This window comes from Oryza glaberrima, chromosome 3 (genome assembly GCF_000147395.1).
Source record: "Oryza glaberrima chromosome 3, OglaRS2, whole genome shotgun sequence".
In the NCBI taxonomy this organism is placed as follows: domain Eukaryota; kingdom Viridiplantae; phylum Streptophyta; class Magnoliopsida; order Poales; family Poaceae; genus Oryza; species Oryza glaberrima.
The window spans coordinates 21,059,249-21,074,304 of NC_068328.1; the positions used below are offsets into that span (position 1 = coordinate 21,059,249).

Sequence of the window (15,056 nt, forward strand, 5' to 3'; positions counted from 1 at the left end):
CCCGCATGGCTGCATCTCCTCCTCCTCCGACGGCCATCGTCGGCCACCGCCCTTCTCCCGGCCGCCACTACCGGATCTCGATTGCCGGCGTTGCTCCGGGGGGACCTGCCGCCACCCGGGTCGATCTGTTCCGCGCACCGCCGTCGCCGATCCCCTTTTATCGCCCTGGCTTCCTCCTCCAGCTCGCTGCTCTCGCCGGTGGGCGCCGGTCTCGCCGCCCCTCCCAGCTCGCCGCTCTCACCGAAAGAGGAGAGGAGATGGGAGAGAGATGAAGAGAGGGAGATGGGGAGAGAGGAGGAAGAAGAGGAAGGGTGAGTTTGACTGACATGTGGGGGGCCCACGATTTTTTTATTATTTTCTATGTGAGACTGACAATGTGGGTCCCACGAGTTTTATTATTTTTCCGGGTTAAATTGCCACGTAAGCGCCACGTCAATGCCACGTCGAACGAAGACCGAGTCAAATTAGCCACGTAGGCGCCACGTTAGCCAAAACCACCCTCAAAACCACCGAGGGACCTAATCTGCACCGGTTTTGATAGTTGAGGGACCCGTTGTGTCTGGTTTTCCGATAGAGGGACGAAAATCGGATTCGGTGTAAAGTTAAGGGACCTCAGATGAACTTATTCCGTTGTGAGTAAGCCCATCCGGCCCAAATGCTTCTTACAGCTGGCCCAGCCCGCAAAAAGTCGGAGACAGGGACCCTAGGCCTAGAAACAAAAGCGAGGAGCAGCATTCACCCACCTGCCTGCCTGGAAGGAAGAACCAATCCAAGAAGAAGCGATGGCATCTCGTCTCGTTGCGGCGGCGGCGGCGTCCTCCTCGTCTTCCCCGCTCGCCCGCCTCGTCTCCCGCCGTGGCCTCGCCGGCGCTGCAGGTATGCGCGCCGCCCTCCTCCTCCTCCACCTTCCCAGATCCGCGGGAGTCGTAGCCGCCGGCTGTCTGGATCGGACTGTCGTTTCGGTCCATTCTTGGATCCACCCTTGGCAGATTCGGGGCCACGATTTGGTAGCGGGGGTAGTTGTTTGGGGGTAGGGGCATTGGCTCGATTCTGATTAGGGTTTGTTCGGAGTTGTTTCCGCTAGCTAGAAACGGGGTGCCTGTTTTTATTTTATTTTGTTTTGTTCTATTTATGTTGCTCCTGCTGTCTTACATTCTTGATTGGTTCGTCTTCTGTCGTTTCCAGATCACCATGGGCCTCCGAAGGTCAACATTTGGCAAGAACCGATGAACCCGGCTAACTGGAAGGAAGAGCAAGTGAGTATTCCCCTGGACATTCCTCCTGTTTTCCGTGGGGCACATGTGGCTCTTGATCTTGATGTCATTCTATTCTACTAGGGTCTCTACTTTGCCTGCAGCAAGTGTCATGTGATCTTGTAGGCATGACTGTCGATTTTATTTTCCCTCATTTTGTTTTATGGCATTATTCCAGTTAGGTACAGTTATATTCAGTTTAATAAGTCTTGTTTTACAAGATTATGGCAACGGGTATGCGGAAATGGGGATTGAAAGGGGATTGTTGCAACTTCTATATTACAATGAAATAAAATTGACACTATTGTTGCAATAATTTTGTGGTTTGTTCATACATCTGTATTATGCTTAGGAGGAATGGTCCAAAATCTGCTTGATCGAACTGCAATAATTGGTTAGGGTTCTAAGTTCTATGATTATATAGGCTGTTATGAATTTTAACTAGTAAATATGGCTATGCCTTCTCTGCAATGGCTGGAAAGAATGTTTTTCTTTCTTGGTACTCATGATTATTGTCTTAGGACAAAGCTTATATGTAGCGTGAAATTAACACTATTCTATTGTTCCAGTGTGCTATTCTGTAATGAAGTAAATGTTTGTTCTGTATGAACCATCTAATAATTCTCAGGAAAGTTATCAGAGAAGTTTTCAGTTAATTTACTCCACTTAATAGATGTGCTTATTTGTTAAGCTGAAATTCTAGCCTCTTTCATAACCTTGTGCTTGTGGCTCATGCCCAGATCATACTCATCACAATCATCTTTCAAAAATCATCATTTAAAATTATCATGCTTGCCATAGCGAGCTCAAGGTGAGGCCAAGGGCAGAAGTGTGACAATGTACTGGCAGAGTAGTTCAGGGATGGGGACTAGAAAGAAGTTCAGAATGAGCAGATTTGAGTCTTAGGGATAAGGATGCAGAGATGGTGGATATGGTTGTTGGTGAGAATGGGGGAGGTTGTGCAGGCAACGTTGAGAACCAAGATGTCATCCCTGGTTCATCACTTGCTGGCCACCACTGGAAGCCAGGAACTTGTCACTCTCCTCCGTGTCGCTCTGCCACAACCCATACCGCTTCTGTGTACAGTTGGCTAGTTTTAAGATAGGGTTGTACACATGAGATGGGACAGCTGTTTTTACTCCCCTCTCTTCTCCATCCTCAAAATTTTTTCCTCCATCCCTGTGCAGCACCTATGCGCCTGCTTGCGGGCGGTTGGCAAGCAGACAAAAGCTTGGCTAGACGAGGTGAATGTCAATAGTATCCACTTTGAGGAGCCTTTGTTTCAACTGTCAAGGAAACAATTTGGCAACACCGTGAAATAATAGTGAAGTAGCCAATAAGAATTAATTCTTGTTGAGCTAACCTTGATACCACTAAACACACACCTTTTCAGAAACTATAATTCTACAGCTATTATCATGTACTCTGTACACCCAATTTGGAATATTTTTAAGATGTGTTTTCAAGCTCTGCATTGGTCTTCTCCTTATGTCATCAACCTCGTTAATTGTACATGCAGTTTCTTCTAAATGACTCTGTTCTACATACCTTAGGACTTTGCTGGAATCATATTGTTTTGTTAAGAAAGTTTTCTTAGCTTGGAACTATTGATACTAATTGATTGATAGACCCTATCTATAAGTTGATTTTTTTCTGGTTTAATTTAGATCCTGTTTTTTAGTTGTTATTCTTTACTTTGTGCAGTTTGTGCTAGCCAGCTTAGCTATGTGGGGAGGTATTTTTTATGGTGTCGGCAGGCTTTTTAGTGGGAAGAAGGAAGACAAAACTACTGAGGTATTCATTTTTTACTTATATTTCTTATCTTGAATAATGCTCTTGTTCTCAGAGTTCTGATGGTGCATGAAATATTTAACTAATACTCCGTATCAATTAATCATGAAAGTTAGAGTTAGAAGCACAAGGCACAAGTACATGATACAATGTGTTCCTTTCTTTTGAAGGGCTACCTCTCGTATTTGCAGCTATACTATTATGTCAGTATAGTATAGTGTCAAGATATTGAACTACCTATTTCAGTGTCATCAGCAGATCTTTTTTTACCAATTAGTTTTGATGGTAGTTTTAATGCTTGCAAGTATCTAATTATATGAGTCGTGCACTGTGACAAAGAACATGTAAATCAAAGAGTACTTGGATTTGTCTGTTTGGATAGATGGTCAAGTTAAATAGATACTCCCTTCGTCCCAAAATATAAGGGATTTGGGTTGGATGGGACACATCCTAGTACTATGAATTTGGACAGGCTCCCAGTCCAGATTTGTAGTACTAGAATGTGTTACATCCAACCAAAATCTCTTATATTTTGGGATGTAAGGAGTATTTTACAAGCACTGTGACAAAGAACATGTAAAATCAAACAGTGCTTGGATCATTTGTCTCTTTGGATAGATGGTCAAGTTAAATAGATATTTTACAATCATGTGCCAATTTCATGATGTGGAAAACATATGAATGCACATATGATCTGAAAATTAAGCATTTTTTTCTCTCAAAGACATGCAAACGAAGTATTGCTGCATTCTGAATAAATTTTAATTATATCTGATTGAAATCCTCCAGTAGAGTTTCTATATCTGTGCTCAAATTCCCCAGTCCCCAAAAATTATGCAGCTAATATGTTTGCTTCAAGTAATTACATTGTATCTTGGAAAACTCAGTACTTTTTGCCAGGTGGTTTTTTTTGGGGGGGTTTTCATGTTTGATATGGTATATATGTAGTTTTATGGCGTTAAATACTTCTGCTACCATCCACTACTAGTCAGTGTACAAGTGAGAAGTGATAATAGGTGGATTTGTGGAAGTGAGAAAAACTGAAAAAAAATAATTGAAATTTAAATAGCATTTGCTCCATGGAAAATGGTTTTTCCCATGGACATGTGACTACATGCACAGCTTCCACTATCAAATGTGCCGCAAGATTGATGGTAATTTTTATAATTCAAATAGACTAATTAATGTTCCATGCAGTCAAATCTCCCAGTCAGAAAGAAATATTGAGGCAGAGGGTTCTATGTGTTTAACTATATGTGATACATGAGTGTCATTTAACCAAAAACAATGATTCATGATCCATGTTCAATTTACATACATGATTGTATGCTTGCTTGCTATTATGTTTCTGTCAGCACAAAACTTATCTCCATTTTATTGTAATGTTTTACAGGCGGCGCCAGCACAGGCATAATAGGATTTACCAGAGCCTTATTTCATGCTGCAGACGTGCAACTGTATGAAATAAAGAAGAATTTTATGGTCTGTTTTAAGTTTGTATCGCTAATGGTAAATTGTGGCGACTAGATGGGTGATTTTGTAAGAGGCGAGATTTTGTGGACCTACACTTGTCAGCCAGCATGAATAATCTTTACCGCAGTGGAACTTTGGTTGAGAAACTGCAACAGCGTCTTGATATTTTGTTGTCATCACATCAATTCATGTTTTGTAATCAATATTGGTGCGATTGATCATGATCTTGCGTTATCATACTCAGGTTGATTACGTTACCGTCTGGGGAGTCGAATAACTTCCATGTTCTAACTAAATTGATTTGTCTATTTTGACTGTTTGGATTAGTCTTGCAAGGTATGATTGTGGTTGTTTCACGTTTTTATTCACATTATTTATTTTTCATTATTACTCTCTCCATCCAAATCGCTCATTGTGCCTTGTGGCGGTGATCGTGATCAGGTTCACAGAATCGATGGAATTTCGTGAAAACCGGTTGGTTTTTGTGAAACTGCTGGGTCTCGGTTTTTGAAAATCAGTCGGTATTAGCTAGTTTTTATACAGTGTTTTGACTGAAAGACATCGGTTTTTAATGGTTTCGGTCGGATTTCAGTAAAGTTAAACCCTGATCGCTATACATGCTCACACCGGCGATAAGATTAGTCATTTCAATTTGTCAGACGAGACGTTTACCCTCCTCAATGACCAGCCATAACATGAGCATGATTACGCCGGCTTCTTCAACACTAACGACGACACCTCAGTTGGGCCTGGATGGATGTCCTGCACGGCAATACGATAACCATGACTCACCTGAGGGATGGATGACTCTGCGTCTTCTTTCCTGTACTCTGTGCCTCTGTGCTTCGATCTCTACACAGGCCGAGTTTATTTCGAAACTTTTTCTTCAAACATTCAACTTTTTTATCACATTAAAACTTTTCTACACACGTAAACTTCTAATTTTTCCGTTACATCGTTCCAATTTCAACTAACCTTTTAATTTTGGCGTGAACTAAACACACCTACAAATATTCTGGACTTCAGAGCAATGTGATGATATTTTTTTTTAGATAATGGAATATAGTAGCAAGGTGATGATATATTTGGCAGAATTGTGGTTGCTGCGAGTTGCGGGCATATATATATATATATATATATATATATATATATATATATATATATATATATATATATATATATTCAGTTTGTAAAACACGTTTTCTACTTTCTTCATGTTCACATTTTTCTATGTCTGATGATTGTCTTTTTTTTTTCTTTCGACAACTTGTGGTGATTGTCTGAATAATGCGTGCTTCTGAGTTTTAAACAATGGAGCGTGCCGAACAAAAAGTATTGTGTCCAATATAGTACTACCTCCGTCCCATATTACTTGTCTTTTTGAGTTTTTGTTTATAATTTTTTATCATTCGTCTTATTCAAAAAATTTTGAAATTATTATTTATTTTGTTTGTCAATTGCTTTATTATCAAAAGTACTTTACATATGACTTATCTTTTTTTATATTTGCACTAATTTTTCAAATAAAACGAATGGTCAAACGTTGAAAGTACAAAGTCAAAAACGTCCACTATACTGGGACGGAGGGAGTATATCTTAGTAACACACATAATGAGGGTGGTTGGGGGTAAGATTAAGTGAATACTTCCTTTGTCCCATATTTAAGTTCATTTCTAGCTTCGTCCCATAATAAGCACATTTTTAGAGTAACCATTGTATCGGAGTTTGTAGAAGTAGAGAATAGTCGTATTACGAGCAGATAAAATGATGAATAGTTATATTGAGATTAGATAAAGTAGTGATATTCTAATCTTTTGGTATTTTTATTGATATATGTGTGAGATGGGTGAAAAATGAACTTGTTTTGAAACAGAGGTAGTATTAAAGATGAGTCGTGGTTGGATGCAAATGTGGATCCCATATTTGTTAACAGGATGTAAACAAACCCCGGGATCTCTTGTATTTATGGATTGAGTGATGGAGAGATTATCTCGTAGGCATCTGAAAAAAAAAATGTGGTCGCAACTCGCAAGCAAGGAGAAAGTTTTGGCGTGGATTAACTAAGCCCTCGTTTAGTTCCCAAAATTTTTTTCCCAAAAAACATCGCATAAAATCTTTGAACACATGTATAGAGCATTAAATATAGATAAAATAAAAAACTAATTAAACAGTTTGCATGAAAAATCACGAGACGAATCTTTTGAGTCTAATTAGTCCATGATTAGCCATAAGTGCTACAGTAACCCATATGTACTAATGACGGATTAATTATGTTTAATGAATTTGTCTCACGGTTTCCAAGAGAATTATGAAATTAGTTTTTTCATTCGTATCCGAAAACCCCTTTCGATATCTGGTCAAATATCCAATGTGACACTAAAAAATTTTCTTTTTCGCGAACTAAGCAAGGCCTAACTCGCAAACAAGGAGAAGGGGGCCATATCGCTAGGACGATAAAGGTCGCAATTTTTGCATCTCAAGTAGCATACAAGCTAAACTCAAACCTTAATTATTTTGACATTTTGAGACTAGACAGGTAGGCATCTTGAATGCCTCTGATGGTAAAGACGTGTGATTCACATGGGCGCGATCCCGGCTGGAGAATGCGCGTGTACGTTCCGCCAGTAGCCCAGTCACATACAACCCAGTGACATACATACGCGGTACGCCTCACTACTATTAGCCAAAGATATAGTATATCGATCATGCTTTGGATATTCTGATTAAACACGGTTCCAGTCCTGGACCCTCAAAATTCAATATTGGCACTTAGTTGCCACTTCTGCGCGTACATTAAGACGAGCCACGTGTATACAAGATCAATTTGTTAGTTTTAAATAGAGGACCTACTTTGGGCTGTGTTTAGTTTATGCCGAAATTAGAAGTTTGGTTGAAATTAGAATGATGTGATGGAAAAGTTTGAAGTTTATGTGTATTGGAAAGTTTTGATGTGATAGAAAAGTTGAAAGTTTGAAGAAAAACTTTATCTAAACACGGTGTAAATCTCGAGGAATAGAGGATAACTTTGTGCTATGGCTGTGTTCGTTCCAGCCGGTTCCAAGTCTCCCCTCTCGTTTTCCACTCGCACGTTTTTCAAACCGTTAAATAGTGTTTTTTTTAAAAAAGTTTGTATACGAAAGTTACTTTAAAAAATCATATTAATCTATTTTATTTAAAAGCTAATACTTAATTAATTATGCGCTAATAAATTGCTCTGTTTTCCGTGCGCCCTACTCATGTTGAGGTGCGGCAGGAACGAACGAAGATACCCTTGATCAACGCCACACTTACAGATTAATGCTATATAGTGTTTCTACAGTACATACGGTAAGGACTCACTTGAGGGTATTTTATACGTACTCCCTACATTTCATATTATATATTATTTTAACTTTTTCCTAATTAATTTTTTGAACTTTAATTAAGCTTATAAAATATATAGCAACATTTTCAACACAAAACAAAGACATAATCAAATATATTAAAAGTTAGTTTTAATAAAAGTTAGTTCTACTAATTTGGTTGTTATACATGGTACTAAATTTATCTACAAGTTTGATTAAAATTAAAAAAAAGTTTAATTAAGAAAAAAGTTAAAAAGAAACGGAAGGAATAGATAACTACTCCATATTTAGTTGCAGTGACTAGTTTTTCCATCAATGGCAATCCGAATAGTTTGATGGGAAGTGGAATAAAGTTCTGCTTAGGCCCCTATTAAGCAACCAACCAAACAAGTCAATGGCAAATTGCCAAGATGATGAACAATAACAGCTTAGCACACTGATGTGAAATAAAACGCAGTTCTCAACGTCGGGTCGCTTGTTAATGTGAAAAGCAAGTTCACATGAGCTGACTCATTAATTTGAGTGAACACACAAACCACCTCTCTCGTTGCATATAGACTATAGAATAATCCAGTTCAAGTAACGTAAACCCATTAATCCAGACAATCGTATCAAGTCTCAGATTAATCACGAGCTCCAATCAGTGTAGCACGCGGCAACGTGGAAAACGACTGCTCCTTCCGTGCCAGATCCCAATGCCTTTTATAATGCAAATGCACGTGATCCCCACGTACGCGCGCACAGCCACTAGCTGCAATGTCAGTCCTATCCACAAAGGGAACGAAACGGATTAGTAGCGTATGCATGTCACTGCACCGCCCAATACAGATCAGATTTTCAATCAGAGCCTCGTGCAAGTGGTTTGCTTTCGTTAATCACAACTTCCATCTCATCGACTCATCTTCACCTTCACGCTTTTGTGATGCACACAGCTAGTCTAGGCTAAGTAACGTACCTTTGTAACTAACTACTTCAGTTCAGAGCCTTCCAGATTATGATCTTTTTGATAAGATGACAAGCAAGATGCATCCATGACCTGAAAGAGGAAAACAATTCAACTATTAGTAATGTTGGCAAGCAATAATAGGGGGGGTGTGGGTTGCTCTGAGTCACTATCCTTCCAATCTGAGTAGAATGCAGGATGGGCATGGATGTACACACTGATCCAACTAGTTTCACTTACATGTCACTATATGGGAATTGATTGCTAGACTAGTGTACAAAAGCTGGGCGTCGCAGCCTGATTCCACAAGATATTTTCATATGCAGCAAAATCGAAATGATCTGAGATGGATAGACCAATTATCCTCTCTTCTAGATATTTATTTTGGTTTTCACCAAAACTGTGTGCTGCAATGCGGACAATGACATTGTACTGGCCACTAGATGGTAACAGACAAGATTTCATGAATAATGAAAAAAAGAGGGAGGTTTGAGCCAGAGAGCAAGAGACAAGAATACAAAGATTAATGGATGATGAACCAAGGGATTTAATGGATGACACGGTTTAAGAGGCAAATAAGATATTACCATGTGCTTCAAAGTAATGGTTTGGAGTGGTGGGGATGCTGAAGTGGAACTGACCTTAACTCTTTTAAGTTGCCGCCTGGGACAAGATGCAGGGGACTGATGAGTCATAAAGCTGATGAGCACATGCTGCATTTCTTTTTTCATGGTTTGGCACTTATTTACTCAGAGGAAAACAAGAAATAAAAGGACAAAAGGGTTTCTTTCAAGTAATTGTCATGACGCTTACCTCTATAAGAAGGCATAGCTCCACCGCTTCTCAGAGGAACAGCTGGGTCAGCTGCACACATAGAACCAGAGAGAGAGAGAGAGAGAGAGAGAGAGAGAGAGAGAGAGAGAGAGAGAGAGAGAGAAGGCATAGGTCCACTCCACCACTCCGCAGACGCACACAGAGGAAGAGGGAGGGAAGGAGAGGGAGAGCTGAAGAAGGCATGGAGGAGCAAAAGCACACAGACAAGGTATGTTTCCAGAACCTAATCTCCACAGTCCTGACTCCCTGATGATAAAATCTATCTTCTTGGATAAATGCTAGAACAATCAATGTGGAAAATCCCATATTTCAATCTATATCAACCTCGTAGTTCAGTTAAAAAAAGAAAATCTTCTGAGACATTCATGACATTTTCTTTCTTGATATCTGGTCTGAGTAACGTTGGTAACACGAAATACATCTAAGTAAAAACAATCCAGTGCAGGGGCTATAAGCAAACAACATTTTTTCAATACCTGTTGATCCAACAAAGGATTATGCTTTTTAAACACAATATAATTTTTATAAATATGTGAGAAAAGCCATGACTTACTGTTTTTTCGAAGCTCTGAAAGAAATCAGGTAAAACCAGCCAGTTTCTGGTCAGATTACTGATCAATTATGCAAGTAGGCATTGGATGCCTATACTCCACTTGGATTTGAACTGTACAGTAACGAAACCTTGCAAATATTCCATCCTCACCTTCTTGTCCACCTCTTGCAAAAGGCAAAGGCAAAGCTCAGCATGTTGAAATCAAAGGTGATCTGCTGCAAGCTCTACATTTCTGAAAGCCAGAATGCGAAGGTTGTTGACGCAATCACTCGCATTGGCCAGAAAGACCCTGAGGTTGTTTTGCTCAGCAAGTTCGAAGATGACCACTACAACCGTGTCCGTTACACGCTTGCGTCTTATATCATCAACGAGAACTCAACTGGTGAAGTGAAATTTAGCCCAATGAGGCGAGTATTGTTGGAGATGATTGAGAAAGCGTTTTCAACCATAAACCTTGAAACGCACAATGGAACTCACCCAAGGATTGGAGTCATTGATGACATGTCCTTCCACCCCTTGAATCAAGCCACAATGGAAGATGCTGCTCAACTGGCTAAGACTGTGGCCTCTGACATTGGCAACTTCTTACAAGGTTCGTTAAATTTTCAACTACTTTACTTAAATAACAGATGTAGTATCAAAAACTTCTGATCATTCATTCATTCTCCCTGTATGCAGTCCCAGTATTCTTGTATGGAGCAGCACACCCCACTGGCAAACCTGTGACTGCAGTACGGCGTGAACTGGGCTACTTCCAGCCAAATTACATGGGCATCCAATGGATGGGTCAGGTACTCCCTGATATTCTGCCGGTGAAGCCAGATGAGGGCCCAGATCATGTTTCTCGTGAAAGAGGTGCCATAATGATCGGTGCTGCACCTTTACCCCTGAGCTATAATGTGCCGGTACTATCGAAGGATATCCCAACCATAAGAAGGATCACCCGAAGGGTGACTGGTCGTGGTGGAGGACTCCCGACAGTGCAAGCGCTTGCCCTTTCCCATGGTGATGACTGCACAGAGATTGCATGCTTCCTGGATCCAGATCATGTCAGTGCCGATCAGGTCCAGCAGCAGGTGGAACAGATAGCAGCAGAGCAAGGACTTGAGGTTGAAAAGGGGTACTTCACTGACTTCTCAAAGGATGCAATGCTTGAAAAATACTTCAAGATTGTGTTGTCTGTTGATTAACATGTGCATAGTCTTCTATGGCCGAATGTCACGCATGCGTTATTGTTTTTGCACAGATGATTCATACCTGTGTAATGATGCATGAAAAACAATAACCAATTTTATCTAACATTGTGTATATAGCAAACTTTCCTTTTTTTTTCCCGCTTCCAGATTTGCCCGCAACATCTGTGCAGAAGATAGTTTCCAGGAACTTAATCACCAGATGATACATCTGATAATTGTGTGAGCCTGTAAATTATCTTCCACGTCAACTTAAAAATGTCTTAAATATTGTTTACTTTGCAGTCTGGGTTATCGTGTTACTGTTATGGGTGGCAGTTAGTTGGTAGGCATTGTTAGATATAAGGATGTTAGGAGCCGGCCCTATATAAAGAGAGGTACGGCAGTCATTTGAAGGAATGAAGAAAGAAGCAAATTAATCTATTATCCTAGTCCCCTTCTCCTACCCCTGCCCTTGTGGTGCGGCCTCGTGCTGCTTGGGTTCAGGACCATTTAGATCAGTAGCACGTTACAGTTACTATAAACTGAACAGTTGAATATTGTATGAGAAGGTTATTTTCTGTTAGAAGGGCATGGGAAAGGAATGATTCAAGTCACCTTAGAAATGTTTATGGGGACTGCATCAAGCATATGGTTGATGAATAAATAAAACCATGAGTGATTAGCATCTTCCCCTTAGAAAGTTTTGAAAAGGGGGTGAAAAGACCAAATAGACCAAGTACTGACTAGTTACTATTGACAGCGAAAGTAAATGCATAGATAATGAGCAAACAAACAATGTAGGATCCCAACATCATTAACCTAAAGGCCTTGTTTGGATAATGGGAAATGGAAATAATTTCCAATCCATGAAGGAGTAACTTTTAATCATAGTCATCCATTCTTCCACCCCATTTCATGCTAATTCCTAACCCTTCATTCATTTCCATATCCCAATCCCACTCCTCAGATCCCATTATCCAAATGGACCCAAAATAAGCATTCTAAAGCATGGTTAGAGAGCAAAGGTACTGGGTAGAAGTACCAGAATTTCATATCTTTGAGGAATCTTTAAGAACTTCACTACAGGATCTAAAAATATATACTGATTTGTTATTTCCTAAATTTGGAACATACATGTCGAATGAAAGTAGCAAAACAACATGAATATCATTTACAACTCTACTCATTAATATTTTTATGTGACATGCATTGAACATGGTAAAAAAAAATGGTATATTGTGCTCCTATGTAATGAAATGGAAATTTTGTTTTGCGTGAAAGCTCAACACATACCTAAACAAATATGGTGTCATTAGAGCTCTTAAATCATTGCTAGGATGCGAAATTGCAGAATAGCTTATTGATCCATTACCAGTAATCACCACAGGAACAAAAACCACTGTTGAAATGGTGAAACCTTTGATTGTCTCTCAATATTATTTCTCTTCCTGTAACAAGGGAGAAGTATTTGTACGCACAATGACAATCACCACAAACACGAAGGTTCTTCATGATGCGGAGAGTGCCTCCAGAAGGAGCAGCCAAGTCCCCAAAAGCAAATGCCAATTTTTCACAGTGATAATACAATGATTCTTCCTTTCTATCCCTTTGTATGTTGTGTGCAGCAAAACTGATATCAGGCACATAGCCTGCAACCTTGATAGTACTTATTAATCTATCTAAATTCCTATATATCTCTCTGGAGATGGGGTGTGATCGGTCATCAACACCAAATCTATATGTTCTCTGACCCATCTCAATCCAGCTAAATGCATCATCCTTATAAACACCTCTCTCACCCATCAGACTTCTAACCTTTTCTGCTTCTGTCCACCTTCCTAACCTTGCATAAATATTACCAAGAAGTATATAATTTGTGGCTTCATAGGGTTCCATCTCAAACAGCATCTCTGCAATGCGCTTGCCAGTTTCAATGTCACGGTGCTTGCTGCATGCACCAAGAACAATCCTCCATAACGGTGCTTCAGCTTCAAAGGGCATTTCATTGATTGTTTTCATGGCTTTGCCAATCTCTCCTGATCGAGCCAGCATGTCAACAACACAGGCATAATGTTGATACATTGGTTTTATGCCTTCAATATCCACCATGGAATTGAACATCTGCAGGCCTTCATGAACAAGACCAGCATGGTTGAAAGAAGAGAGCAGATTTAACAAGGTTACCTCGTCAGGCATAAGACCAGCAAACTTCATCTGCCTGAAATGCTCAAGTGCTTCTTTCGGATATCCGTGCTGTCCAAGAGCTGAAATCATTGAATTGTAAGAAATTACATTCACGCAATCATTTGAAGAGAATACTTTCTGTGCGTCATTAATGCATCCGCAATCCGAGTACATGGTCAAAAGCGCGTTAAACATTGCGGCATCCTTTTCAGTATTGCTCTTCAGGCTGTGGGCATGAACTTGCTTGCCCATCTCCAGTATTCCCATTCTTCCACAGACAGAAAACACGGTTGAGTAGACAAACTGAGTTGGCTTAATGTCTTGGCACAACATATTGAAGAAAATCAACAGAGCACCCTCTTCCTCCTCGCAGTTCACATACGCAGAGATCATGGATGACCAGACGATTGGATCGGAAGAACCCACTTGATCAAAGGCGACCTTTGCATCCTCCAATGTCCTTCTAGCCGCATACAAGGAAACCAGGGAAGCCCCCACGAAAGGGTCTCTCTCCAGCCCTGCTTTGATGACATGCGCATGCAGGGCTCCCCCGAGCTCCAGCGTGCGGCCAGAGCCACCCTCTCGGCCGATGCCAGAAAGCAACGCCGGGAACGTATACCTGTCCGGAGCAACATGGCTGCCCTCCCTCTTCATGTCTCGGAACAGCAGAATGGCCTCCTCCCTGCGCCCCGCCTGCGCGTACCCCTTGATGAGCGCGTTCCAGGTGACGGCGTTCCTGCGCGGCATTCCGTCGAACACCTTCCGCGCGAGGTCGGGCTCCCGGCACGACGCGTAGAAGCTGAGCACGGCGGTCGCCAGGATGGTGCTGTCGTCGCCGCCGAGGAAGCCGCGCACGACGGCCTGCGCGTGGAGCTGCGCGCCCAGGCCCAGGGAGGAGGGCCGTCGAGGCGGGGAGGCGGACGAGGAGGCGGCCTTGAGGAGCGCGGAGAAGGCGCGGGGCGTGGGGTCGTCGGCGAGGAGGTCCCGGGCGGCGGCGGGCAGGGTGGACCGCGCGGAGGCGGTGCGCCGGTGCCGGCTTGGTGGTCGGCTCGTGCTCGGGCTGCGGCTCCGGCGAGGGGCAGCGTGGAGCGGGTCGCGGGAAGCGCATGGTGGTGTGGGTGTGGGAGGAGGAGGGAGAAGGAGCGGCATTATTGATCTTTTTTTACATCTCAGTTCAAAAATATGATTGGAGAATCTATGTAACTATAGTGTAGGGGCTGTGACAATCTTTCAAGAAAATTTATTGGAATGAGACACACCTTATTTTCTAGTGTTAGGAAAAGTTTACTGTAATTGGCAGAAATTTGACCATCACTAAGTAGTTAGATTTCTGGCATTAATATTGTATTTGTACTGTGATTGTTCTGCTGATAACATAATTTATATTCTGCTCCATCTCTCCACTACAGGCTGGTGACAACAAATCAAGATGGCTGATGATGGTCCATAGAGATCAAGAACTATCTCAGTTTATATCTATGTTTTTGTTAACTGTTATTTTGTTAT

General features: G+C 41.3%; 3 protein-coding genes and 1 long non-coding RNA gene across 4 annotated transcripts; 2 read left to right on the top strand and 2 right to left on the bottom strand.

Annotated features, from left to right (window-relative positions):
* The first annotated feature begins 717 nt into the window (after positions 1 to 717).
* LOC127768942 (uncharacterized) lies at positions 718 to 4,843 on the top strand. The gene is made up of 4 exons (XM_052294611.1): positions 718 to 876; positions 1,186 to 1,256; positions 2,958 to 3,047; positions 4,438 to 4,843. The coding sequence occupies exons 1-4, from the start codon at positions 783 to 785 to the stop codon at positions 4,456 to 4,458; spliced, it is 276 nt and encodes a 91-aa protein (XP_052150571.1). The 5' UTR covers positions 718 to 782; the 3' UTR covers positions 4,459 to 4,843.
* Positions 4,844 to 8,378: 3,535 nt separating this feature from the next.
* LOC127767081 (uncharacterized) lies at positions 8,379 to 9,715 on the bottom strand. Its single transcript, XR_008016334.1, has 3 exons — positions 9,618 to 9,715; positions 9,392 to 9,467; positions 8,379 to 8,897 (listed from the first exon to the last, which is right to left on the bottom strand). It is a non-coding gene; the product is annotated as an uncharacterized LOC127767081 (long non-coding RNA).
* LOC127767080 (uncharacterized) lies at positions 9,676 to 11,519 on the top strand. The gene is made up of 3 exons (XM_052292298.1): positions 9,676 to 9,846; positions 10,366 to 10,783; positions 10,870 to 11,519. The coding sequence occupies exons 1-3, from the start codon at positions 9,820 to 9,822 to the stop codon at positions 11,379 to 11,381; spliced, it is 957 nt and encodes a 318-aa protein (XP_052148258.1). The 5' UTR covers positions 9,676 to 9,819; the 3' UTR covers positions 11,382 to 11,519.
* A 1,215-nt stretch (positions 11,520 to 12,734) lies between these two features.
* On the bottom strand, positions 12,735 to 14,699 carry LOC127766316 (pentatricopeptide repeat-containing protein At3g24000, mitochondrial-like). The gene has a single exon (XM_052291394.1). It carries the CDS (start codon positions 14,697 to 14,699, stop codon positions 12,735 to 12,737), a length of 1,965 nt encoding a protein of 654 aa, XP_052147354.1.
* Between the last annotated feature and the right edge of the window lie 357 nt (positions 14,700 to 15,056).